Raw genomic sequence first — 27,346 nt, forward strand, 5'->3', positions numbered from 1 at the left:
GCAACACAGGCTTTCCTTTCAAGCCCTTTGGGACAGATTGGGAACTGCTCGTCACGGGGGAGCTGCTCATGGAAGTCATAACAGAGCTCTTTCTGTGGCATGTTCCGCGCGTGGCCTTTCCCCTCTGGGAAGGCAGTGTTCAGACAGTCTCCTCTTTAGGTTTTGTTTTCATCTTCTGAAAAGTTTGACAGCCCCACAATTGTAAAATGAGCTCAGGTAGAAATTGCTGTAGTTTGCAGTTGTTAACCGGGTTTACTGCCTCTGTTCCAAATGGCAGAAGGGGTTATGCCGAGCTGCCCCAAGCCTCCCCTGGGCTGCAGCCTGTTTGCTGTGTAAATGTCATTTGCTGTTGGACTCCATTTTGGTTTTCATAATTTTTCAGTTGTATTTGCCTTAGGAGTTTAGCAGATTATCATTTTAAACAATTTAACACTTTCACACAGTGTTAAAAAATAATGGAATTAACTGTGCTTTGAAAGATCGTTAGATTCCCTGGAGCTATGGGCTGCTAATTTTTTACTGAAGCTCTCAGCTTTAGCACTTAGGGGGTTTTGATCAGCTGGATACTCCCTGGAACTGGGCTGGAAACTAATCCTAGCTGAAGAGGACCCAGGCTAGTTTTGTGGCTGAACAGTGGCTGGATTGGAAATGCCTTCCTACATGTAAGAGGAGCTGTGCTGGCCGCTGCCAGAAGCGTCCCTTCCCACTGGAGCTTCCCCACCATCCTCACATACTGTTTGAGCCAGGATGCACATCGTGTCCTGTGACATCTGGTCTGATATTTAGACTTAGCTGAAGATAGCTCTTTGTGTCTCTGATGCAGCATGAGATGTTGCAGTACAGTTTTACAGAGGAATTCAAACGCATGGTGCCTGTCTTGGTTAGGAAATCCATAAATATTTTTTTAGTTATTTGTGTTAAATGTAAATATATTCCTGCTTTTTAACTCCGAAGAGAGATTTTCTTATTGCCTTGGGAGCAAAATAGTGTTTAGTTTCAATAACTTCACGCTAGGAGAATGAATACCAGCATATCCCCAGGCAAGAAACAGAAACACAGACAGACAGCTAGACAGCTAGATTTGTTTGGTCTTGAGCAGGCTTTAGGTGAGAATTCCTGCTAATTCCAATTACCCTGAGCATTCGTACAGCACTTCAGGTTTTCAAAGTGCTGCACAAACTATAATCAATCCATGATCGACTGATAGATCCATACAAAATGCTCGCCTGATTGTGTGCCTAATTTCAGCTCGCTGTTATCACACCTGTGCTCGTGAGCTGATCAGTTGCACATGCAAATACCCTGCGTTGCCATTGTGTGTACGGGCTCCCCATCAGCTGCAGCAGCCCGATAAGGGAGTGAACAATGCGCATTTTCTTTGAAGGTCTCGGCTCTCGTTCGGCTCCCAGCCGCCTTGGTCGGGGCAGAGCGAGGCGGGTGGCCGCGGGCACTCACCTGGTCATCCAGGGGTAGCTCACAGAAGGCGGGGATGTACTTGGCCCACTCCACCAGCACCAGCAGCTGCTGCTTCATGGACTCGCAGACGTCAGCGATGTTGGCAATCTTCTTCCCTCGGATGTCTCCGTTCATCACAGGAACCGGGGATGATATCTGGAAGGAAAGAAAGGAGCCTTCAGCTTTCAATGCTGCAGAAGGAATGCAGACAAGAAAATCCCAGGCCTGGGAGGCTCAGGGTTGTGTGCTGATGAAGACTCCAAGCAGAGTTTTATCTGCTGCACATCCAGCCTCCAGAATATGCAGCCCAGTTCGTTTCAAAATGAGGTCAAATCGGGTATCTGTGAATAAGAAATGTTGCAAAGCTGAGACTGTGGATCACCTTGGTGAACTGTCAGGCCTTGAATAGTTCAAATTCAGTAGAATTACAGTATGAATGCTCCCAAAGCCAAGATCTTCCTCCAACTGAACAAATGTGCTCAGTCAAGATCCAAGAGGGAATGAAGGGGCTCATGTAGCAGTCAGCCTTTCCCTCTTGGTGTCCCTCTAACCTCCACACACACATTTAAGCCTTTTTTGCAAAACTGTACGTGTGCAAACATGCCCACAATGCAGGTCCCTTTTCTGCGTGGAGAATTATTTGGGATTGCAGAGGCAAATGGAGCCATTTCATATGCAAAGGCCTGACAACTCTGCCAGTCCCTTCACCCTGAGAAAGAACATCTCCCCCAAACCAGGCACCCAACCTCCTGCCTGGTTCTCATGCATAGCTGCTCACCCAGCTCATCTGAAAACTTGCCCTTAGTCACTACTTTATCCTCATGCTTCTGTAAGCAATTAACTCAACCCCATCACTGCCCTCTGCCTGCCCTGTCCGCTCATGTACAACATCAGCTCTTCCTGTCCTGTTCCTGCCAGCATTTTCAGCTTGGACCCTGCCAGCCTCCCTAAGGAAATGGAGTTCAAATGCCATCTGCGTGTTTTTTTTTGTTGTTGTTCAGGTTGCATTACCTGGAAGCTCTCCAGCTCTCGAGCTATTATTGAATAAATAAGATTGTAAAAATCTCACCACCTATTACCCTAATCAGAATGCCCTGGAAGGCTTAGCAAATAAAGACCTCTGAGTGAGTGACCCAAGATCTTGGAGAAAACAGCTCCTCAGCAGTATCTCGTTCTAATTACTAGGAACATAAAAGTTACCAATTAGTGTGCCGGAGCCTGCCTTGTTTAATGAGTCTGCCTGTGCTCTGCGGGAGAGCAACAGCTCCCTGGGATTTGTCAATGGCTGTAGTTTTATCAGCAGACCCCACTCAAGCCTTACATATCATGTCACTGCAGGACCCAGAAATGCCCTTCCCTTGTAGGTCTGGTGACTTGAGACCCCATTATCTCACCTCTCCAAGAGCAGCACCAATGTTATTTTTGGAAGGTAGATAAATACGTTAGGACCTGTGCAGGACAAAGTGAGACATGGGTACACTGCTGCTGTCAAGGCTTGGCCCTTAGCCGTTCTGATATATCCCCTCTTTAAGGAGCAGGACCTTACAGCCTGAGCACGGAGCCCAGAGTGCGGCGTGTCCTGTCCTGGGGCATCTCCCTGGGCACTCTGAGGGCAACGTGAGCCTTGGAGCAAGGAAGAACACGGACCACCAACTGGAACCCATCTTTGTTTTCAGGAGGACAAGGAGTGCTGCTCTCCTCAGCTCCCACGAAGGATGGCTGCTCCTGCCTCCAGCCATGGCCTGTGAGCTCCTGTCCTGTCCTGTGTCCTCCCACACAAAGCCCATTTGACAAACACTGTGTGCAGACTTTTAAACTGGAATCCTCTTTTCAGTGAATGCTCTAGGAAATCAGTTTTGGCAGTATGTTTGTGGCAATGAGGAACGTCAAGCAAGCACTGGAAAGAATATCTGCATAAAAAAGCATGAAACCGATTCCTTGTGAAACTGTGCAGGAAGCTAGAAACCAGGAGTTCCTAACGGGCATCGGGAAAGGGAAACTGCCTGTGCGAGGCCAGCCCCTCGGCTGGCACAGACTGCTGCAGCTCCTTGGATTGCAATAACTCTCCCGTTTTCTTCCAGCAGGCTCTCCAGCCTCCATGTGCCCCACATTGCCTATTATTACAGCACAGCTCCAGACCAAGGAGCATTAAGGGGAAAGTTTCAGGTAACAATGTCTTGAAAAACCGGCACTGAGTTGGCAGGTAAGTTGCTTAGAAAATAGGCAGGGATCTGAAGACTCAGCTGTTAAATACTCACCAGGCCCTAGTGGTCAGATAGTGCCTGATGTTTCTGAATTTGCCAGGGAAGAAAGAAGAGGTACCTGCTGTGCCAGGACTTCTGCCTGCAGTAGGACATTGATGGAGGGCAAGCTGCTGTCTTCATAACTTGATCTCCGGGTGCTGATTCGGTCCCGTTCGTTTTGTACAGCTGCAAGAGAGCAATTTGGCATAGCTGCAGGTTATTCATGGAAATGCACAGCAAAAACTATCACAGTGTTTTGGCGTTCCCTCTCGCAGTGCTTTGGACCGCTTCCTGAGCTGCAATTTCCCAGCTTCCCTGCCTGGCAGGGCAGGGTGCAGCTGTCTCTGGTTTGTGACATGATGCCTGCGAGAGCTGACTACATTTAGTCATTCTGTGTTCACATTGCCTTTGTTAGGCTTTCCTGGGACTGGGGTGTTTCAGAGCTCAAGGACTTGGTTCGAAACCTGTGGGGTTCAAGGGGAAAGTTTCATTTCAGAGGACCTGGCTCTCAAGTTTTTGATTTCAAGATATAGGATCAGTGTCTTAGGGGAATCTCTGAGACTGTGGCCTTGCTCACACACAGAGCCCCCATACATGTGACATCGAGCAGCTGAGTACCCGCAGGGCTATTTTGTCTGTCCACGCGACTTCTGTGAGCTGCATTTGGGAAGCTCCTGCACTGCGTAGGTGCAGTTTGCAAACCTCTCTCAGCTACGGTAAGGAAGAAAATGCAGACCAGCTCCTGTGTTTCTATCCAGAGCAACAGAGTGCTCTCACACCTTAACACAAAGTGAGTCCCAGGACAGGTGTCACCCCGGCACGCCTCCCTGCTTGGTCTGCTCTTGAGCAGGGCCTGAGCTCCAAATCCGAGAGGCAGCAGCAGCCGGAGCAGCAGCAGGAATGCTGAGGAGGAGATTTTGCCTCTCTGTCTGCTCCGAGGCCGTGGGCTGGCCATAACTCACCACAGCCAAGCCAGTCACCCAAAGCCATCTGCTCAAATAAGGTATTGATCGATGGCAGGGGAAACAGAACAGTCTCTGCCTTAGGCTGTTGGCTCCCTGGATTGATACGTTCTCAATGTATAAATCCGCCTGATAAAAAGCAATAATGAGGCTGGGCCAGAAGCAAAGCCCTGCAGTCAGCGGCTGTAAATAGGAGCTCTCAAGGTTATGCCGCTTGTTATCAGTAGCAGGCCCCCGAGTTCAGTCACGCCATGATGTTTTCCAAATGTTTGCTCAGTATTAGCTGGTCATGCACCTAATGTAACTTCTATTGAATATTAACAGACAGCAGCAGAGCTCTGGGCACGGGATGAGCGGGCTCTGCGGGGAGAGGAAGATTCCTATGTTCTTCAGGAAAAGTCAGGCCCGGTTCCTTGCAACACCTCATCCGCTTTAACGGGGGAGAAATGCTCCTGCTCAGAGAACTTCCCACAGCCCCGTGTTCATGGGGCAGGGCCTTGGTGCCTCCACCAGCAGGGTCACCAGCGGGATCACCGGCAGCCCCAGGTGCCCTCACTGCTGTGAGGGCTTCTGAGAAGCGAGCAGGGCTGAGCAGGGGGTGACTCCTGCCCCGTCATGTCTGGGGCAGGGGACCCAGAAGGACTGCAGAGACAGAGATGCAGGCAGGTCTGTGGGGTGCTCCCGGGCCATGCAGGCAGGTGGATGGATGTCTTTACTCATTTCGAGTAGAGGCATAGTTGAAATGCTCCACCTTGCTCTGGGTCCTTCCTGCCATGGCTGATGTATCATGTAAAACTCAGCTGTCTACTGAGGGCCAACAAGAACCTACAGGCACACGAGGAAACAAAAGGGCAAAATGATAGCGGGACCCTTTGCTGGAGGCACCTGTCCTGCCGTGGATCTGATGGTGACCGTGGGCACTAGCACTGACAGCAATGTTCCCAAAGTGTTTCTGAATTGTCCAGGCCTTCTCTGACGTTCCTGCATCTCACTGATATTAAGAAGTGTTCCCAGGTCGCTCAGATGTGGGAGCAGAGGTGATGTGTGTGTCAGTGTGAGAGTGCACTAAAGAGCCACGGGTGCAATTTGTATGTACAAGCATGGGAAGTTCTGGGACACAGGCATGGCCCTGGCTCTGTCTTTGCTGACCCCTGAAAAGGGCCCCTGAAATTGAATTTAGGAGCACACAGGGTCCCTGTGCTTTGCTTGGAAGCTTAATTGCCTGTTGGGATGAGAGCTGCTTGCAAAGCCCCAGTACAGATGGCAGCAGGGCAGGCTGGGCACATGCAGGGCTTATGATGAGGGGCCAAAACTCGCCCTAACCCCCCAGTGATGGAGGCCTGGATCTGTGCAGAGGGGAGGACTATGGAAGGAAGATGGGGCTAAGCTGGCTGAGCGAGCGTGCCCACGAACCGGCAGGGACTGGCCTTTGGCTGCAGGGGCTTCCTCAGACAGACAGACAGACAGTGAACCTCCTGAGGGCAGCACGGGGAAGCCACGCTGTGACCCACCTTCTTTCTTCATTCCTGCTCGGAAGCACTTCTTAAGCCGGCAGTATCGGCACTGGTTCCTTTTGTCTTTGTCTACCACGCACTGCCTGTTAAACCTGGGAAGAAACAGGTGTGAGGAGCAGCAAGACCGAGCCTGTTACAGAAGTGAGGTGACAGGACAAGGCAGAGCCCCAGGCTCCACGATACACTTCGAGCAGATTTCCTGAGGCTCACCCTGAGAAAGGAGCCCCAATCCATGCCACTTTCATGCTTGCTTTAATCTGAACTGAGCACCTCGGCCCTCTGCTCTACCCCTGGCTGAGTAACAAGGACAGGCTAGATCTGACAGTCACACATAGGAGCTCAGGCTGCTGCTTGTACATGCTGGCCACGAGGCAGAGATACTTGAGATGGAGCAACCACCCCAGGGAAGTTAAAAGTGTGAACCAAGAGGGTCAGAGCTACCTTGGTAACCTTTATTATATGCTGGGATCCAGTTAGAAGGGAGGAAGAATGCGTTTATTATAAATTCAGAAAAAGGGTAGAAGTGAGTTTAGGTCCCTGCATCTCTCCAAGGCAGTGTGGGATCCAGGGAGGTTGCTCCTGACCTCCGGACAAGTTTGCTGGTCCACACACAGCTCTGCAGTCACCTCTGCTTCAGAGAGGAGGTGGCAAGCAACCAGATCTGGCCCTATACACTTGTATTACCACATTGATCACACATGGGTGCATACGCTGATCTCCCATGTGTGGTTCTTGTATGCAACACAAGCCAGGTAGCCATTTGCAGCAGGAATTTCACTTGCAAATATGCTCTAATTTGCTGCTGATTGATCGAGCTTGCAAAGCAAAGACAAAGGCAAACAGAACTGGGAAAGGGCTCCCAGCCACGCCGAGTTCTGTAGCTTTTGTTTCTGCTGTGCTTCTGGAAGCCCCAGGCTAAGATTTCCTCAAATGGTTGACTGAAAGCAGCCCTTTAAGCATTTTTGTAGCACTTCTGTAGAAGGTCTAGTGTCAAAAGAGCGGGACACCCGGGCTTTTCTCACTGGAGCTGTGTGGAGGGGGCTCCCTGGGCAGCCAGGCTAAATAACCCTGGGTACAAGTGAAAATATGTTTCATGTGCACTGCTAAATCTGGGGCTTCTTTCCATCACCCAGATTTGAGAGTCCCGTTGCTGTTCACGCTGTTCAAGTGGCTGTCAGGACATCAGGAGTGAATCACTCAAAGGCCCTGAGGGAGTCGGACACTGAGCTGAGGGTTCCTTGATTTCCCTGACTCCAGGTCTCGGTCGCTCAGAGCAGTGAGCAGGCAAGTCGCAGCCACTGGTGGCATGGGAGAGCCGTGGGCCTCCTGCCAGCAGCACTGGGTGAAGTGTGTGAGGTGCACGAGCAGCACGCATGTCTCGTCCCGTCACGGGTTGCGCAGCCACTTGCATGCCACGTTCCCCAGCTTGTTGCCTCCTTAGGTGCTCAGGGAGCGCAGCAGGGAGATGGCAGACACACCTCCACCTCGTGATGGAGAAGGGGAAGGAGGCCACTGAAGTGCCCCCAGGGAGTGAAAGGGGTTTGTGCTGCACTCGGAGCGCAGGGCAGCAGTGTGCTCAGCCCCTGGAACGGGGCTTCCCCACCAGCACCACCTGGCTTTTTGGTCGCATCCGTAGTTGGCAACACCTGTTTGCAAAGAACATGTGCTTGGCCCCTAAAGTACGAGCTCGCAGGGTCTTCCCTCAGTAATCCCATGAGGGCCATGCCAGAGGGAGAGCTGTTGTGTGCCTCTGGCCCTGCCCAGCCAGAGGATGAGGTGAGGGAATATGGTGGAGGATGCAGGGAGGATGAAGAGGATGAAGGAGCGTGCTGCCATGCTCTGAGAGCTTTCCTGTACAGAGCTTTGCTTCTGGGGACTGTTTTGCCTCTGCCACACATCTCGTCCCCCCCTGTCCTTACCTGCAGGAGTACATGTGGTTCTTCCTGACGCTCCTCCTGAAGAACCCTTTGCAGCCATCACAGCTGGAAGCCCCGTAATGCTTCCCCGTGGCGCGGTCCCCGCAGATGGCACACAGCGCGCTCACCCCGATGCTGTTGGAGGTGTTGAGGTTGGCTGCTTCTGATGGAGATGTGTCTGCTTGGGGAAGGACACAGGGAGAAGAGGGTGAGACAGCCAGCCAACATCTATCTCCTAGCTCAGTCTGCAGCGAGACGCCTGATTTTTGGAGGAACCGGTCAGAGATGTGCGTGAGGAGTGGAGGTGCCTCAAGTGTCCTAAGTCACTGCAGCCCCCTTGAATGTGTACAAGCTGCTGGTGTGCCACGGTGAGACAGCTCTTCCCAAAGGCCTGCCTCCAGCAGTGCCTTCAGACTGTACAGAAACCCAGCTGTCACAGAGCACAGCCCAAATTCCTGGGGGATTTGCAGATGCTTTGGGCCGCTGTGGCATGGCCAGAGGGTGAGCTGGTGCAGAGTTAAAGCTGAGGCCTTACAGCTCAGGATGAGCTGCTGGGTTATGAGCATGGTGTTTGTGTTATAGCCCTGAAAGAGCCCAAGTCAGCCCTGAGCAGACGCTGTTACAAAAATGAGGTGCTGTAGAGCCTCTGCCAGGCATGGAGCTGCAGTCTGCGCAGCATGTCTGCAGCTGAACGAGGCCTTCAGAGCACAGCAGGCTCAGCTGGAAAACTCATGGGCAAATACTAGCCATGCAAGGAAGCATGGATCAAGCTAACCCAGCAAGAAAGGGCGACACTGTACACAGAGGAGGTGGTGTGCTGGGTATCTTCCAGTCTGGTAACACTCCTGCTGGGACAGACAGGCCTCACAGTCCTTAAAAGCTGTAAGGGGACTGGCATGTGCAGGGCTCTTTTGGGAGGGTGGGGAATTGCAGCAGTCTCTGTAGGAAAGGACACCTGAAAGGCTCAAAACCATACAAGCCCTACACTTAAACCCCTGCAGCAAGCCAAACAAATCTCAAGGCTGAAGGGATCAGCTCGTAATTCAGTTGATCTAATTGTCCCCTCCTGTGCACATTTTCTTGTATCAGCATGAGCACGTTCCCCTGCCTCAGTGGAAATCCCATTTGCAAATGATACCCTGGATCTACAAAGCCATAGAAACCTGCTGAGACTTTAATACCTGAGTATATTGATCCCGACAGCCCCCATCAAATGACAGTCATGGAGATCAGCAGGACCAACAGAGGCTCTGACCAAGACAGCAGCGGTTTCTGCCAGAGGCACTGAAAGAACATCCTCAGGCACCACTCGTGTCCCTGCCTGCATCCCACAGCACAGAGGTGGGCATTGCACAACGAATGGGGCTCCCCAGAGGACGTTCACCCCCCATTTCTGGAGACCTGACAGTCAGACGCTGAGGGTGAGCCCTGATCTCCCCAGGTGTGTGGGTAACAGCTCTGCACTCCTGATCCCCCTCTTGCCTTCTCCCTCACCATGCTCCTCCTGGATTTGGCAGGGACACAGTTAATGCCTGCCCAGGGAGAGCCACAGCGGCTTCTACTTGGCACCCACCAGAAAGGGGCCGCAGGGCAGCTGGGGGCTATAAAAAGGCTGGTCCCAGAGCAGCTGCCTTTACTAGCTGGAGCCTGTGTGCTGGGGGAAGGCTAAGGTAATGCTTCTGGGACTTTAATATTAGCTTTTATTTAGTATGGGGATGTGCACAGCATCCTCATGCCATCCCTTGGTTCAGATGGGTGGGCACAAGTAGCTTGGAGTGGATGCCATGACCCTGGCAGTGGGCTCACACAGGGCGTCTCGAGCCAGCCCTCCCCTGGCTCTGGCAGCAGTTTTCATTTCCCTGCTTGCTTTCTGGTTCCTTGTGTCCCTCCTATGTTGCTTTCCTGAGTCACAGTTTGCTCCCTCTCTGAGCCTGGCACACCCGGCTGTACCTCGGGGCTGGAGGAGCTGTGTTCCTGGACGTGCTGCCCTGCCTGCTCGGGAAGCTCCTTCCCCTGCTCCCAAACCCCTGAGCCCCTTCCTCTGGGCCCATGTGTCCCTTGCCTCCGAAAACCTTCCTCTGAATGCATCCTGAAGGCTCAGCTGCCTCAGTGTTGTTCCAGAAAGTTAGATTTTCAGTTTGTTTTCAGTTTGCTTTCTATGTTTAAACATGGAGCTTGTAACCGAGAGGATAAAAGAGCCAATGCATCCATAATCACAATGCTTGTCTATCAGTGAAAGCCCAGATACATCCCTCCTAGTGGTGTGTCATGCTCTAAACAGAGGAATATATAACAGGAGAAACTGGCACCGTTATTGGAGAAATCTTTGTCTGATAGGAACTGGTTCTGTTTTTGGTGAGCTAATGGTAAGTTTCCTATCGAGTTTATTTTTATGGTGCCAGAAATATGGGCTCCTGGCTGTTGAAGGGAGTTTAATGGACATAGGTTTGGAGTTAAAGTAAATGGAGGAAGAAAAAAACAACAACACAGTTTGTGACCTCACAGCTATGTTAGGATGACAGGACCCCCTCAGGTTCCCCAAGCCAGCCCAAACACAGGATGCATTTGCAGTGGGACAGTGGCAAACTTCTCGGAGCTGAGTGGCCACCCCAGGCTGGAGCTGGGGAGCCCCACAGGGCACCAGCCGAGCTCTCTGGCACTCCATGGGCAATTGCCCTGGGGTGAGACCAGCCCCTCACCAGGACCTAGGCACATGAGGAGAGGGGTCAGTGCCTTGTAGCGCAGCTGACTCATCTGCCTCTAGGGCACATTTTGTGCTGCCCCTGAGCTAGTTGTATGAAATTCCTGCGTCCCTCTGTCCCATGGAGCCCCGCTCACAGCCCCATGCAGGGTGAGCTTTTCTGGTTTCCCCACACAGAAACCTCTGTGTGCTGTCTGGGAAAAGAGCACAGGAGCAAAGCCTGGGCTTGTCCTCAAGGGTCCCACTGGGTGCCGGCAGAGCCCAAGGGGGCTGCTTTTGGCCCTGAGCCCCCTAGGTGGTTAGGGTCAGCCCTGGGCACAGAGGGCAGGGGGAGGCGGTTGCCAATTTTGGCACCACGATGCCATATCTGCGGGGAGGGAGCTGCAGCTGGGGAAAGAGCTGTGCTGCTGGCACGGTCCTGCCAGCACAGGGGTGCCCAAGCAGCCCCGGTGACACGGCGAGCAAGAGGAAGGGGCTGAGGGAGTCATTTTCTGCAGTGTTACTTGTTTAGTCATTAACGTGTATTTAGAGAGATGTTAGTGGGACTTGGAGAGGAGTCTCCTCTTATTGCCGAGTGTTAATTAACAGTACACCTTGGTCCCCAAATGGGTGGGCCAGTATTGCAAATCCTGGTGGGTTATGTGTGATTCCACCCTCCTGAAGGGATGGGAGCTCTCAACAACCCCTGCCAGCTCCACTTGCTCCCCTCCCAACCAGGCTGAGCCCCCAGGGACCGCACTCCCACCCAGCACTGCACAGGTGAAGGGCTGTGGCCTCAGGGTGGCTCCTGGGGCAGTGCTTGAATCACCTTTTAAAGCAATTTCACCCTTACCAGGCACTAAGAAGCTTTCTGGGCTGGGGAAAACCTAGCTACAGCCACTCCTGGGATAGGACTGGCTTTCCGCTCGAGTCACGGGCTCGGTGGAGTTTCTGGTGAGTGTTGGGCAGCATTTCAGTTTGCAGCTTTGGAGGTTTTTTTTGTTTGTTTTTGTTTGTTTTCTTTCGGAGGCTGTGGGCACTGAGACCCACCTGTCCTCAGCTCAGGCCCTGGGCTGTGGCTCAATGCCCGGTGTGGACCGCTAATCCCACCGCGCTCTTGGTACGCGCCCATCCCCGGGGTGTCCGGGCACCATCCCTCCCATGCCCGGCACTGCTCCACCACCTCCATTTCTCTCCGGGTAAAGCAAGAAGCCCCCACAAGCCACTCAGCAGAGCCCCGTGGTGCCCCCAGCCCTCCCCAGGAGCGATTCGGCGACCACCTCGGGGCCTCGTCCCTCAGGAGGGGCGGCAGCGTGGGGACTTACCATTGCCCATAGCCAGCACCTGCATGTTCTCAAACTCCAGAGTGGTGTACGCCGGGTCCAATGCCGCGCTATAATCTGCCATCTCCATGTCTATCAGGGCTTTGGAAAGGCGCATTATCATCGGCAAACACGGGCCAGATTGTACTGATTCCCTTGTCCGAGGCTATTGGCCCTTATGCCTCTCTCTGCCTTCGCTGCGTCCCCTATCTGTTGTCTTTTATTTCAGATATTTCTCTGAAAGGATTTGCTGAGCCTCAAGGCCTATACTCCCCAGAGGGGTGGAGGCAGGAGGCAGGGGGTTAATCTTTAATCACCCACTGCTGAAGGCTGCTAGGCTGTGTGTGTGGTTTTTTTTTTTTGGTGGAGCAGCAGTGATTCTTGTTGACTGTTTATTATTGAATCTCGAGGCGCTGTGCTCATTTCAGCCCCAGGCACACGCGGGACCGCGGGAGAAGGCGCTCGCCACCCAGGAAACACCTTCCTGGGGCTATTGACCTTGATGCCGAGCTGCTGCTGTTGGTCTTAATTGTACCTGGGGTGGAAAACTTGGAAAAAACCCTGCCTAGAGAACAAGGCTGCTCTTCACTTCTGTCATCGCCTTCCCCTCTCCACCGTTCATTGCCTTCGCCCCCCGATTTCCCCTTCTGGCTCCCTCCCCCCCACAGCTCTTCCTTTTTTCTCCCTTTCCTCCCTGGGAAGGTCAGTGCCCGCATTGCAATTTACACGTTGCTATGCAAAGTAACAGCGCAGGGCTCGCTTTACTTCCCTATAAACCCGGTTTTACAGGGGCTGAGTGCCCTACAAACAGGTCCCACTCTGCAGCCGTGACCAAACAACCTTTGGGGTGAGGGTTTGCTGAGTGCCAGGCACGCAAGCAGAGCGGCGAGTGAGGGGCTGAGCCAGGCTGGGGCAGGCTCGGGCACCGGGGGCACGGCCAGGCCTGCTCCTGTCCCCTTCCTCCTGGTGCTAGAGCCACCCGCTGTCAGACACACCCCAGCCCCGCTTTGACTGACACGTCTTAAAAGTTTCATTGGGCGTTTTACAGCATAGCAGGGCTTTGCTCTGCAGTGTGGAGTTGCCTTCTGGGGATTCAACCTGCGCTGCCTTACAGGCCTCCAGCCTGCGGCATGGCCGACACCTTGGGGCAGACCCCAGGGGCACACAAGCAGCCAAGCTCTTGCTCTCTGGCCCAGAGCTGACCCAGGGCATGTCAGCCCTCTGCAGGACTGACAAGTTCCAGTGTAATGTGCACCACCTAAAAGCGTGAGATCAGTGAGTGGGTATTTAATTGATCACTGAATGGCGTCAGCTGGATTGCTCAGGAGAACAAGCAACTGATGATTCAGTATCAGCTTGCTCTGCATTGAAAACATCCCCGATTTCACAATCGGCTGTGTCCACGCTGCCAACGTGGGCTTCAAATATGTTTGTGTTTGTGCCTCTGGGTGCACCAATGCAGCCCTGGCTCCCTGGGCCATCCTCGCTGTGGTGGCTAAATTAGGATGTAGGTAGCGCTTCCAGATAGCACCTTTACCTTTGGGCTACAGATCTGCAGGAGCAAAGCGGGGAACAGGGGAAAGTCCCTGATTTCCTACTTGGGACTAACAATAAATGATCCTTTTCTTCAGGGGAAACAGTCCTCTGCTCTGTGTTCTCAGGAGACAAGCTGGACCCTCTCTGCACTCACGTGGCTGGTTGTACTTTCCTTCAGCAGGAATAGTCCTGGGCTAAAAATGAATTTAATGATGTGCACCAGGGTGTATCTGGTAAGGTAGAGTGTAGCCCTGCTGTGGCCTCGTTTCAGGGCCCTCCGTCCCAGTCCTGCTCAGGCCACAGTGATCCCTTTGATTAGATAAATGCTACAGACACTAGGTCAAATATGTGCAGGATTTGCCACAGTGTCTAGTAAAATATCATAAAAGCATGGTCTGTTTTGCTCTGTTCAGCAAAACAAGCCTTTTGCTTAAGTAGCCTGCTGACAAAATAAGGCTGCAAAGGCCGTTTGCTCCTAGGGCAGGAAGGATTAAGAGGGCCGGGAATAGAAGATGGGGAGGCAGTGTGTGTGTGAGAGAGGCAGATAAGGAGCGGGGAAGTTTGGAGAGCATTAGGTGGCTCACGACGCAGGGAGCTGTCAATGGGACGTGGAGCTTTCCGTCCCCAGGCTTGTGTTGACTGTTGTTTTCTCATTACCGGTGTCCTCTGCCTGGTGCACCCTCACAAAGCTCGTCTTAGCACAGAGGTGAAGGACCAGTCCATCAAGGACACGGCGCACTTCCTTTGCCCCCAAGATGGGCTCACAGCATGGGGACGAGCCCCCAGCTGGAAATGTGTCTGCTGCACGAGGCTGGTGTCCCCCTGGGGACAGGCTGCCTGGGGGGTCCTTGTCTCTGTCCCACATCTCTGCATGGCAGCTTAGGACCATGATGGCCTGTGGCTGTTTTAGAATGGAGATGTGCTGACTTGAAGCTGGTTTGGAGGCTGATTTGAACACTTCTGCCTTACAGAAGGTGTTTAGTTTTTTTCTGTTTGAGGCAGAGACAACTCTAAGCTGGCAATCAATGCGGGACAGCCTGCTTGTCCTCGCTGGGCTGCCAGGATGTAAACCCAGGGGAAGGCAGGGTGTGCTCCAGGGGCACAAGCACGGCTGGAAGAGTACCCAGGCCTGGTATGTCCCATAGGAAGGAAAGGGCATTTTGGAAGGGCTTTACCAATGCAATACAGGCACAGAGGGACCCCGTACTGCATCCCAAGCAGAGCCCTGGTAAAGCAAAGGCTGTTCCAAGCCAGGTGCTCAGGGGAATTTCAGCTTTCAGGCCATCTCCTTCTCCTTTTTCTGTCCCCTCCACCCATGCCAGAAGATGGCTGCAAAGGAAACTTTTACAGCTTCAGGCCATGGAGCCTTCTGCACTAAGTAATTATTTAATTTTTATCGGTTGAACAATAAATCCTTCAGCCTTTTTCCACTCTAGCACCTCATGACACTAATTCTGCCTTATCTGTGTATCTTTGGCAAATTAATCCAAAGCAGAAGGGGATTCCCTGAAAATAAGATCTATGCCTTTCAGCAAAGGAGGATGGGGAATAGACTCTGTAATGGAGCATTTATGGGAAGGATACCATCAGCTTCCACACTTGCTAGCTCTTTATGTCAAGTGGGTGAGCGGGCTCCTCCTGCCCTTCTTGAACAGTGTTGTAGGATCAAGAGACAATTCAAGCTGACAGGGACCTCAGAAATCTCCAATCCAGCCTCCTGCTCAGAGCAAACCTTTGGTTTTCACTGTTCCAGCTCTGCACTCTCAGGAAATACCTGGCAGAAGTGCCAGTGCCTGGAGCCAGCGGGACAAACCTCGCAGAGTGCTGGCGATGCTTCTGCTGCTGCTTGGCAGCCACCACTCCAGATCGCTCCGACCATGTCACTCCACAACTGGAGTGGCTTTTCCTTGGCAAGCAAGTGAAGTAGAGCTGGGCTCTGGATCTGAAATCTCTCCAGTCCAGGAAAGCCCTGAACAAGGTCAGGGCTTTGCAGCCAGCCCCAGGGCCACTGCTCAGGGACTGTACCAGCAAAGCCCACCGCAGTTTTGCCAAGCAAGCTGGTGGGAAAGCACAAAGTTGAGGTACAAGACTAAGACCAAAAGTCCCAGGGGAACGTCGCCAGCATAGTCATCTCCACACATGCAAAGGTCCCTTCTGCTTTTTTTTTTTTTCCCTTTGAAATTTCAAATTCCAGTTTGTGGACAAAGTCCTGCCTATCTGAGAATATAGATCTTCGACCACTGACCAAACTCCACTCCAAGCAGTCCTGAGGGCTGTGTTTCCCCTTGCCCACGGATGCCTCCGCTCAGTCCCTGGATCTGCCAGGATCTCACCGAAACTTTTGCACCAGAACAGAGCGCTCATACTTGCAGAAAGTGGATTTTGCACGTTTGAACCTTATCTTCAGTATCTTCCTTTCTGAACGTGGAATGGGAAGGACCATCTGTAATAACCAGGTAGGAGCCTTATCACCTGCAATTCATTTGGGCAGCCACAGAAAATGAGAAGGTGAAACAAGGGCTTCCATTGTGCTTATACTAGCAATTTTAGCTCATCATTTAAATTAGGGAAGGGGGAAAAAAAAAAGGCAGCTTCAGAAGGGATGGAAAACACGAGGGCACATTAGCTCTTGGAGGCAAAGCCACTCCATATGGTTAACTGATAACTCCAATTTGCCTCTTCCCTCTCATCTTTTCTGATTCTCCTGATTAAGCTCAACTTATTCTCATGCTAATCATTTCTTGACCTGTTTATTCTGCATTAAAAAATTAACAGAGAGCAGTTTACTGCATGACTTGTTCACACAGCAATGCTACAGATTAGCAGGCAGGCTTTAAGCCTCAACGCAAGCCTTTTGGGTAAAGCACCCCGTCTGCGCAGCTCGAGGATGAGTTTTTTTTTCCTGTTTTTAAAGAACAGCTTTTTCTAAAGTCAATATAAATCCCCCTCCCTTCATACCTTAAGTATATTTGCTCTGTGGCTATTTCCAAAGGGGAAAGATAAAGCCAAGGGCTAGTGTTTTGTCAGACTTTCTGTAAACAGGGATATTTAGGCCACACTGTCAAGCCCCTTTGCCTTCTACTGCAGAGAGTCATGACTTACAGGGCAGAGCTGCTGGCGTGTTAATAAGCAGCTCCAAGGAATTTGCAGGGGCTGCGGGGGACTGCAGGTCAGCACAGCTGAAACAAGCCCCGAGTTGAAGCAGAGGATCTTCATTTAAGCTCCAGGCAATCATCTGGCTGACACACGGAAAGGTGTCAGTCCCCAAAACGTCCACGGCAGCAGAGAGAAGTCTCCAGGAAAACAGATCATTAACCAGAAGCTGTTTAGGGTCTGTCTGCCCCTTGCCAGCCCCATGCAGCACATCCCTGCCCTGGCAAAACACACAGAAGAGCCCTTGGTGGTGCACAGCTCACGTGGGAAGCAGATCAGGAGGTGACCGAAGTGACATGTCAGAGTGAGATTTGTGCCCTGGGGAAGATGCGGGCATTTTGTTCAATGACAAATTCTCTCCAGTGCTGAAGTTCCTGTGGCTGTGGTTGGGACAGATGTTGTTCGGAGGCCTTGGGGCGATGCTGCTGTGTCAGCCGGGATGCTGGACGGGGCAGTGCCGTAGCTAAGGCAGAGCAGCTCCCGAGCAGACGCCGGACATGTTGCCACTGCTGAGCCCTGGGACACGCAGCAGTGCCTGGGGCTCCCCAGCACAGCTCTGGAGGATGCAGACAGCTTTGCTGCAACCTCAGGTTATTTCTCACTGGTGCCAAAAGTTTTGAAAGGTAGCCAAACCAACCCGAACAGTCCAGGCCCCCAGGACATAAAATCACTGTACAGCGAACCAAGGCGATTTTTGGATATGCGCTTCAAAGGATGCAGACAACTCTGCTTGAAATCCTCTCCAAAAGCAACATGTGCTTTTCAACCAAAGCCGGGATGGATGTTGGAGCTGGAGGCAATGGAGCTAGAATAAATAGCTGCTATGTGAAAGTGGCAGAAAAAGAACTGCAAACACGGGGACAGACAGAGCATTTCGGCATATACTGCTTTAGCGATAACACCGTGCGTGCCTTTCATCCCGGGATCAGAAAAGGGTTTATTGTGCTGACTAACAAAGGCTCTGAGCTCTTGAGGAAGTAATTATTGTTACTCTTAGGAGCTGTTGTTTTGCAAGGACAGTAGAAACAAAGAAAGTTGGAGCTGTTTTCAGCATGGCAGCTGCGCTCAGAAATGTCAGCGCATTTGCCTATCTTGTTTGTGTTTGCAATCGCTCGGGCTACATGGCAGCCCTCGAGAACGGTGCCCACGTGTCGGTAGCCACAAGTACGTGCTGCTGGCTCTGAAATTCTGGCTGGTGAGTTTTTGTGCAAAATCATGCAGCGAGCCCAAGCGAGGAAGAGGAACTATTAACTTGATCTTATCCCATCACACCGCAGCCTGCCGCTTGGCCCAAGTCACAGCTGCCACCTCCGATTCCTGCTGCCCCACCCAAATCCCTATAGTCTGTGACCATTGCGTCAGGTCCCAGACACAACCGAACGGAAACCCGGAAGCTTTCCAGCAAAATACTCTGCTGCCTGCTCGGGAGGAAATCAAGGAAAGCTCCAGAGCCACCTTGCCACGTGATGGTCCAGATTCGCGGGCTGTTGGCAGCTGCTCAGCCCCAATCCAACCATTTCAGCCCCCATCTGTAGGGGAACAGAAGTCGTGGGGAAGCAGCGGCACTGGAAGGAAAGTTTGCTGTCAGATTTTCTGCAGAGCCGTGTTCAGCAGGGAGCACCTATCGCTTCGTGCCTTGCCAGCTCACACATATAGCATGACAGGGAGCTTGGCAGCACACGCCTGGACCTGTAGAGAACTTGTTCAACAGGCGAATGCGATCCCTTTGGAATTGAAGTAATCCTATAGTTTCCCAGGGAAAAAGATCCCTACACAGCCTATGGGCTGGCAGACAACCTGGGCTGTCCGTGCACCCCTGCCAGCTGTTTGCAGCGCTTTTAGGTTTCATTGCCTTTATACCCTTCTGCATGTTCCTTCTGCACATGGAACAGCCCCAGAATTGATCCAGCCAGTGGAGAAATAGGCTGAGGAGGAGAACAGCCAAAATCAACAGAGGTTACAAAGCAAATTTTGCTTATTTTTTTTGTTTTGTTTAAATTTATCTTTTTGCAAAGGTGGATTTCATCAGCACTCCATGCCTGCTGGAAGTGACCTCCAGTCACTGCTGGGACTCTGGGGATCAGCCCTCGCTAGCTTCAGGGGGGGAGCTGATGAAATTAAGGCAAACGACTGCAAAACTAATCAGGGTCTGAAGCACTGCAAGCATCAGGAGGGTGATGGAGGGATGGTCTAAACCTCTGTCCTTGGAGGATGGGTAAAATTTGAGAGATTCCAGTTTCTGGAGTCAGAAACAAGTTAGTGCAAAATGCTTTTTCTCCACAGGGGCATGCGGAGTGACCAAATAGCCTGGACTGGCCCTGATGTCCTCAGTCTCCTAAGGAAACAAGTGCCAAAGGAGTAGATGAAAGCAAAACAACCACCAGGAGCTTGCTGGTAGCACCTGCAGCCCGTGGACACCACGACACTCGTCTGCGTAGCGCTCCTGCCCTGTTTGCTGCCACAGAAATAAAAACCTGCAGGAGATAGCAAGGTACGGACTGATCTGAACTTTCTACGTGCAAGTTTTGTTGCGTGGGGTGGCAGCAAAGGGAGGGAATTACTTATCTCACCAGTCCCAAAACCACACAACCGGGACAGCGCCAATCGCCTGGCTCGCAGCTAACAAACATGGCAAACTGCTAATTCCCTTCGAGTATCTGACCTATGTCTCCAAGAGAGAATAACATTATTATTTGTCCCTTTATACTCCTGCAGGACCCAGTGCCATTGGCCTCTTCTGCCATAAAGAAATTAAAATATATTATGACCATAAACTACATCATTTAAGGAAATGAACCATTTCTAGTAAACGTATCATGGGATGCCAAAGCCATGAACTTTTCTAAATCAATCACCAGCTGATAAAGAGTGCAGGTATTTGCTGGGAGCAGCTCCCAGCTCATGGCTCCCCAAGCGGCTCCCAGCACGGTGCTGGTGTGGGGGGCCCGTCCCGCGCCGTGGTGGCTGGGGACACGCAGGGGACACAAATTATGCTGGAGCAGCCTCTGCAAGTGCAAAAACTCCGTGTGGGAATTGCTCATGCAAGAGGACCCCTAGGATAAGCCTTTCCCCACGAGCACCCTGACTCCAGGAGACCTCCTCACTGCCTCTCCCCTCGCCCCACTCCTCTGCACCAACCTCCCCATGGGTGCTGGGGCAGGGGAGCAGCGCACAGAGCCAGCTCTCATCCTGCTAAGAGAACCTTTGGGAACACGTGTGGGTACCTGGTGTTTCCTGGAGCAGGTGGTATCTGCTGCCATGCATCTTCCAGGGGTGCCTGGCCCTGCAGGCAGAGCTAGGGGAGTCTCGCCCTCGCGTGGGGCCGCGAGCCCCCCGTGGGCTGCGGGGTGAGAGCCATGCCCAAGCGGGCGCTGGGGAGCTGGCTGCCGTGTGGCAGCAGGGCTCGGCTAATCCCTTAATGCTGGTCACAATGAGATTTGATGGGGAGCAGGAGTTTGTGCTGCAGAGCTGCAGGTTTTAAAGGGCTCTGGCCACTGCCTGGAGGGGAATTATAAGGTGGCTCGGGGTCTGTGCCCTGCTGGCAGTGCCCGTAGCGATGCTCGGTGCTTTCTGAGCCACCTTTCTGAGGTGCCCTCGCCCTGGTCTCTGGCCTGCTGCTGGATTTCTGCAGGGCAGGGGGGCCTGACTGCACGTGCAGCTGTGGAGGCTGCTCTGCAAAATGTGCCTGGGCACGTTTAACAACAGGAGCAGGTCAGGCTGTCTGGGGAGAGGCTGGGAGCTTTCTCTTTAAAATGTTTCTATATAAATACCCATAACACGATATCAGTGAGAAACAACCTTTGTTTCACCTCCCAGCCACGCATGGGCGATCGATGTCAGGCAGCTGCCATTATGAAATGGGGAGAAGGGAGGTGTGAAGGCACAGCGGGTCAGCAGGCGGGGAGCTGTGCCTGGTGCTCCCCACCTTTGGGCAGCCTTCAGCTTTGTGTCTTGCAGAGCCCCCGGCAGCAGCTCCAGCGATTCAAACCGCCCCGGTGGCAGCTCTGCAGGAGCACTGCTGCCCTGTGTCGGAGCCCTCCTCTCCTAAAGAAACTGGGAGCTGGAAAGCTCTCAGGGCTGAGGTTTTTTAATAGACCATGCACATTGGTTCACCCAGCTCCTCTTGCTGGGCAGTTGGTGTCCATGCCCCAGGCAGCCTGAGCTTTTGGCTAGCATGGGCCCTGGATGTGCCTCTCGCTGTGGCCCAGCCAAGTCAAGCCCACCAGGCAGAACAGGGATTTTCCAGGTACCAAACGACAAGAGAACCCTCTCTGCCATTGCAGCACTGAGTTTTCTATTTTTTTTTTTCTGGAGATATTGCTGCTACGGCACTCGTGTTGACCCAATGGCCCAGGTCCAGCGGGGAGCACAGAAGCTGCCAGGAGTGCTGGCACTGTGTGGCCCTGCTTAGGCTGGAGGAGTAAAATTAGGTGAGGGATTAGAGTGGCACTTCACTGAGTTTTCAGATGTTTAGAGCAATGAATTTAATGCTGAGACAGAGAACTAGGCAACTTTGCAATGCATCCGCGTGCTGCTTGGCAGCTGCCCTGATCAGGGCCAGGAGCAAGCGTGGCCTTTGTCAGCCCCCACACCTCAGGGAGCTATCGACATGGCCAAGCCCCTCTGAAACACAAACGTTCCTGCACTTTTCTTCCTCCTCAGAGAGCTTTCCTGCCGAGCCTGCCCCTCCTCTCACTGTGCAGAGGAGAGCTCGTTTCTGCTCTCCCAGAGATGCCAGACCCCTCGCTGCCCTCTCAAAAGCACGATTCTAATGGGCAAAATCGTGACTAAATTGTCCCTGCCCCACATCTGCAAGCCTCTGCTTCCACCCTGGGTTTCCTGGGACTCATCAGAATTCATTTTGGTAGCACAGCTGCCAGGGGCTGCCAGAAGGCTCCTGGTGAGCCACGGGTGGGGAATGGCGATTCAGTTCAAACAGAAGATGCTGTTCTGAGGGGAAGGCAAGTTTCAGTTTGGCTTTGAGGTTTAAAGAAGTGTGATGGATGTGAGATGTGGGGCCAGGAGGGACAGCCTGAGTCCCTCCGAGGAAGCCGGTGAGGGGACCCCAGCCCGGCAGGTCCGTGCCCATGCCCCATGCTGGCCGGTGATGGGTGCAGATGCCCAGCGTGTCTGCGTGGGACCAGAAGCAGCATCATGCGCTGCCTGGAGGGCAGGGCCGGCTCTGAACTGTGCCTAACCCCGTGACACCTCCCTTCACCCGTCTGTTTCCACACCGGAGCGTTAACTCCTGCAGCAGGGAAACACACCCAGCACGCAGAGATTGCTCCCAGACTCTGGCGGTCACCAGGCACACACCCAGGGATGGAGCTGTGGGCAGCACCCGCCTCTGCCTCCACCAGGATGTCCCCGTGGGGACCAAGCCACCACCATTTACTCCGTGACCTCAGCCCTCCAAGGCAGGTCGGGCAGACAGGGATGTGGATCCAAAGCCCTGCTGCTTGCCCCCCTGCTCCTCTTTCTCCCTACCCCACCCAAGGCCTTGATTTCCTGCTGCTGCCTTTGCCCTGCCAGAGCCAGTCCCTTTGGGGACCCACAGCATGGGGCACTTGTGTTGTTTTTTTTATGCCTCCTGCTGTCCCCCACTGTTGCCCCATCTGTTAACCTGACCCTATCCAGCCTCACAGTCTGTGGCTGAATTTCCTTGGGGTGATCACTGATGAATCTTCATCCCAGGCTGCTGTGTCTCACCAGGGCAGCGGGGTGGGCCCTGGTTCCCCTATGGACAGGGCAGGGTTTGGGGCTTGTGCATCCTCTGGAAACGTGGAGCGGGCTGGGCTGGTGTGGTGGAAGGAGGAGCAGAAGCTTCTCATGTGGAGTCAAGGCTTTGGGGACCGTGTGGCAAAATTTGGGGCATCCCATCAGAGCGGAGAGGGCGAGAGGTGACGGAGCGTGGCGGTGGAAGCTGAGCTCTGCCGGCTGTGTCGGAGGCGCTGGGCCATAAACGCAGCCCGGGGGCTGTCAGCTACGTGTTGGCAAACATGTTGAGTGGGCTCGACTATTGATTCTTACCATATAAAACGAGTGTTGTGCCACTTGTTCAGGTTTGCGCAGGTTTTACAGCTCTTGTTCTGAGAAGTGCCCGTGTATTTGGTTTTGCTCCTTCCTCCAGGTCTATCTGTTGACATTGGCTCTCTTAAGCAGAGCGCAGAGCCACGCCAGGAAGTTGTGTACAGCTCTCCCTGCTCTTCCCCCTTTCCCAGGGGCTATCGCCTATAAAATCTTGCACACGCCCATGGCCAGGACAGCTTCCCCATGCGGAGGCAGGTGAAAGGTACCCGCGGGTCCCTCGCTGGTAGGTTCGGGTGCCCAGGCACAGTGGCAGGAGCTGAGCCACCCACCCAGCTGGATGTTTCGGGGTGTGTGGGCAAAGCAGCAAGGAAGGTGCTGCCGGGGGCTTGTGTCCTGGCCAGCCTGGGGTGGGATGAGCAAGGTGAGGGGAGAGACTCGTAGGGCTGCGATGAAAACCAGTGTGCACAAACCAGCTTGGATGTCTGGAGAAGGTGTCGGAGCTCCCAACACGTTGCCATGGAGGAGGCAGCACACATGGTGGCCCATTTGTCACCGTCCCCATTTCCACTCCTCTGCCCCTGGGGAGGTGCCAGCACCCGCTGAGCCCCCGGGGACACCTCCCTGCGGGGGTCTGGGCCCATGCTGGTGGCCCCCATCCGCCCCTCAGCACTGGGGCTCCTGGTCCCAGAGGATGCAACCAGAGTCCCTCTAGTGGCTGCAGCATTTTGGGATAGGAATCTGGTCCGGCCACACACAGACGTGGCTTTTTGAGCCAGGATCTGCTCCTCAGCTGCTGGTGCCTTTCTGCAGCCGCAGCTCTGCTTGAAGCTGCTTCCCGTGGAGCTTTGGTGCGTTGTCTCAAACATGTTATTTTCTTGAGGCTTGCATTTCCTGAAGGGATTTGCTAGGTGATTTCTGCTGATGCTCAGGCCGAAGCTTGGACGTGAGTTATTTTGGGGAGCAATTGCCTCTGGGACCTGGCTTAGCTCCGGGACCCTGGTGGAAATTTGGTGCCTGTGCCCAGCACCGGTGAGCAGAGCTGTCGGGTCCGGGTTCGCGATCCAGCCACTACCTCGAAATACTCTTTCCATGAAAATTCTGCAACATTTGCTGTTTCCACAAACATTTCTGCCAGGAAATTTGTTTGCTCGAACATTTGAGGAAAGCAAACAGAGGAGCCTGAACACAAACAGGCAGGGATGGTTTTTTTGCAGTATTTGACACACTCTAACTCCGACACTTCCAGACGCTCGCCCTGCTCTGCCTGTGAACTACCCTGCTCCTGCTGCAGATATTGCTGTACTTACAGGAAATATTTACTACTCATTACCACTCAGCCATTTCTTGCCCCTGTAGGTGCTGCCCCACCAGCATTGGCCTCACAGCCCTTGGGAGCAGCTGGCAGGGATGGGAAGGGGGCTGCGGGAAGCACGTGGCTGTGGTGGGTGTCCCAACACTGCCTGTCCTTGACAGCCCTCGTGCAATGGACAAAGAAGAGACAGAGGTGTTAAATAGCAGCTAACGTGAGTATTCCAGGGGAAAAAGGCTCAGTTTGGGTCATATCAAATGGGAGCCAATACAAATTAAATCAATTTTATAATGAAAAGTACAAATATTCAGGAATTCTGCCTATTTTTTTTGTTCTTCAGCTGAAACTATTCACCACATCTGACCAAAATGCCTTAGCAGCTCTGACCTCTCACATTTTTCAGCTAATTTCCAAAGCTGCTTTACTGAGCTCGCCCCAGTTATGCGCTGCTGCCTGCTGAAAGCACCCAGCCAAGGCATCCCTGGCACCGAGAGCCTCTCCTGAAATAGGAAGGAGCGGTTCTGTGCTGGGCTTAGGGGCAGCTGCCCTGATTGTGCTGGTCTCACTGGGAGGAGAAAAGCAGAGACAGGCTCCTCTTCTCCATCCTGGAAGGAAGGAGGCCCCGGACATCGCCCTCTCCATCCCATGTCCTCTCACAGACATTTACAGCCTCTCCTCCACCAGTGTTTTAGTACCAGCGTGCCGGCGTGGCAGGCACTGCTGGGGGGGCAGTTTCCATCCTACAGCCCTGAGCAGGGGCTGGGGAGGAGGCTGAACGTCCCCCCAGCCCCATGACCTCTCTCCCTTCTTGCTGAGCGTCCGTGCGGGGTTCAGGGAATCAGATACCTTCACCACGGCTCCTGCCGGGCATCCTCCAGCTCCTTTACACAAAGCACAGGCCCTGTGTTTTCGTGGGAACCCAGGAGGTGCTTTGGGGCTGGGGTGGACGGGGAGGATTGCTGTGAACATGCTGGGGGTGCCCCACTCTGGGCTCTTGCTCTTTGTCCCTGACTTCCAGTGGATGCTGTAATGCCGAAGCCCCTGAGACAGATGGAGAGGTGAAAATACCAGAAGCCAGCCTGGCATTGGTCACAGAAAGCCCTGCAAATAAGCTCACAGCACGGCTGGGGCTCAGCTCTGCCACGGATCCAGGCAGCTCCCGCATTTCCTCACGAGGGAACAAACTCCCCGGTGGCTCTGGGCAGGGTTTGGCCACCCCGCTGCCACCCACCCCGCAGCGTGTCCCGGTCCCCGTGTCCCAGTCCCCGTGCCCAGCCAGCTGCGCTGCCAGCCCAGGAAATGCACTGCAGGCTCCTGGGGAGGCGAGGGGCTGCCAGGGCTCCGTCTCCTCTGCCTGTTTGGATAACTTCTTCACCCGTTTTGTTTAGGAGGACTCCCCTCCTCCTGCCAACAGTCTGACTTTTCTCTCATTTCAGCCCGGGAGGCCCTTTTTCTCTTTTATTATTATTATTTTTTTCTCTCTTCCCCCTCGCGAGGCCCCAGGCTCAGCAGCCTGGCCCCGGCACAGCCTCGCAAGCCGCGGGTGTCTGCGCTGCCTTTGTTTGTGCTCCGAGCCAGATGGGGCGAGCGGCGCAGGTGGGATGTGGAGCAATTCTTCCCAAGCAGGCCCGCCCGCTGACCCTCAGCTGCTCCCCGGGGAGAATTACCAGCAGAGCTATTCGCCTGTCTTCCCCTACGGTCACCGATGTGCCAGGGCTGGCAAACGGCCGCTCGCTTAGAGCCAGATGCAAGCGGACGTCACAACTTAATTGTAAGTGAATAAACTGCTCGTCCAGCTCCTCGGGTATCGTCTGTCCCGCAAGGGCTGATGCTCGCTGAAGAAAAGTGGATGGCCTCGTGTCCCAGGGCAGAGGAGGGCCCAGGCACCCTGGGTTTGGGACACCTGGACCCAGCCACCTCGCAGCGCTCCCCCTGTGCTGTCACATCCCGTGGCTGTGACATCCACGTCACTTGTGCCTCCCCTTCTGCCCAGTTAAGGATCAGCATCCCAGGCCTCTGTGCTGGCCGGTGGCAGTGACTGTACCGAGGAGCAGAGCCTCCAGATCTCCCACAGGAATCAAGGCTTGGTTTACTGACAGCCTTCATCACACATCTCCCCGCGCACGGTCGCGATCTGCTCCGACCAGACCAAAAGCTGAGCGTGGTTTTGAGCTGGGCTTAATGCGAGAACCCCCGGCTCCTGTACGCTTAGGGTGTACAAATAAATGAGAGCAGACTAAACCAAAGTTTTGTACCTGTCACATATCTCCTGCGCCCCTGTAGCTCTCTGCTCTGTGCCCAGCCCGGGGATGCTGTTGCACATCCCAGACAATCCCTACACGTTTCTATTGTGAGGGGCCGTGCACCCGCTGATGTGCCGATGTGCCGTGTGTCACTGCAGGGCTGTGCATGGGAGCATTTGGGGCCCAAGAGCAAAGCAGGCTGGGGAATCCTGAAGCACATGGGGTGAGGAAACACAGGCCCCCACGGCAAGGACTCCCAGCATGGGACTGGCTTAGGGCTGAAGGTGGCAGGGACGTCCCCTGCTGTGGGCCTGGAGCCAGAGGAGCCATCACCCAAAATGTGGCTACAGGCAAAGCATGGGTGGGTGGCCCGGGAGCCCAGCAAACCTCCTGGGGCTGGCTGCGGCACACATGGGGCACGGGCTGGTGGGGCTGTGACTTTGGGGCGAGTGTGGCAAAGGAGAAGAGGAGCAGGATGCCGAAAACAGTGAGGTGGCGTGACAGAGAGCCACGGGGATGTGATGGAGAGCCTCGTGACTGCGAGACCTCATCTGCTGCATCCCCGCTCTGCCCCCTGGCCATACCCAGGACTCTGGATGTCCCAGATCCCACAGGACCACACCAGCCCCAGCCCCTTGCCTCCTGGGGAAGCTGCAGCACGTCTGAGCCCAGAGGGTAACAGCGGGATGACGACAGCCTGGGCAGAGGGGACCTGTCCCCCAGCGCCCACGTGCCTCTGTGCGCTGTTGGCACCCGGCCCAGCACGAGAGCAGCCGCCTGGGGCTGCCCCAGGCCGGTGCAGGGGCAGGACGTGCTGCCTGGCACCCTGCACCACGGGGATGGGCGCTGAAATCCCCGCTGGGAGCCCTGCTCAGCATCACCCCGGCCCCTTCCCTTGGCCGCTTGGGCAGCCGGGGCATGGCGCCGACCAGACACAGCCTTGGTGTTTGGGGCTGGCTCTGTGTCCCGAGGCGGCACGTCGG

General features: G+C 53.9%; 1 protein-coding gene and 1 long non-coding RNA gene across 16 annotated transcripts in view; one reads left to right on the top strand and one right to left on the bottom strand.

Annotated features, from left to right (window-relative positions):
• LOC311445518 overlaps positions 1 to 27,346 on the top strand; it is a 51,169-nt gene that overhangs the window by 20,279 nt on the left and 3,544 nt on the right. For 2 of the 13 annotated variants that reach the window (XR_014698455.1, XR_014698457.1), the window contains exons 3-5: positions 15,382 to 16,084; positions 19,065 to 19,272; positions 24,168 to 26,366. This is a non-coding gene — a long non-coding RNA (uncharacterized lncRNA). Of the gene's footprint in view, positions 1 to 2,678; positions 3,659 to 3,910; positions 4,702 to 8,265; positions 9,532 to 15,381; positions 16,085 to 19,064; positions 19,273 to 24,167; positions 26,367 to 27,346 lie in introns of those variants that run through there. The other 11 variants (XR_014698465.1, XR_014698466.1, XR_014698458.1 and 8 more) reach the window with 11 other exon arrangements.
• Positions 1 to 27,346, bottom strand: part of HNF4A (hepatocyte nuclear factor 4 alpha) — a 34,834-nt gene that overhangs the window by 6,997 nt on the left and 491 nt on the right. Inside the window, exons 1-5 of one of the 3 annotated variants that reach the window (XM_084537734.1) lie at positions 12,096 to 15,382; positions 8,094 to 8,268; positions 6,172 to 6,266; positions 3,778 to 3,884; positions 1,456 to 1,611 (exon numbers count right to left, since the gene is read on the bottom strand). In XM_084537734.1, the coding sequence (XP_084393860.1) occupies positions 1,456 to 1,611; positions 3,778 to 3,884; positions 6,172 to 6,266; positions 8,094 to 8,268; positions 12,096 to 12,216 (654 nt within the window). In that variant the 5' untranslated portion in view covers positions 12,217 to 15,382. Of the gene's footprint in view, positions 1 to 1,455; positions 1,612 to 3,777; positions 3,885 to 6,171; positions 6,267 to 8,093; positions 8,272 to 12,095; positions 15,383 to 27,346 lie in introns of those variants that run through there. The other 2 variants (XM_084537733.1, XM_084537735.1) reach the window with 2 other exon arrangements.

This window comes from Aythya ferina (assembly GCF_964211825.1).
Source record: "Aythya ferina genome assembly, chromosome: 16".
Classification (NCBI taxonomy): Eukaryota; Metazoa; Chordata; class Aves; order Anseriformes; family Anatidae; genus Aythya; species Aythya ferina.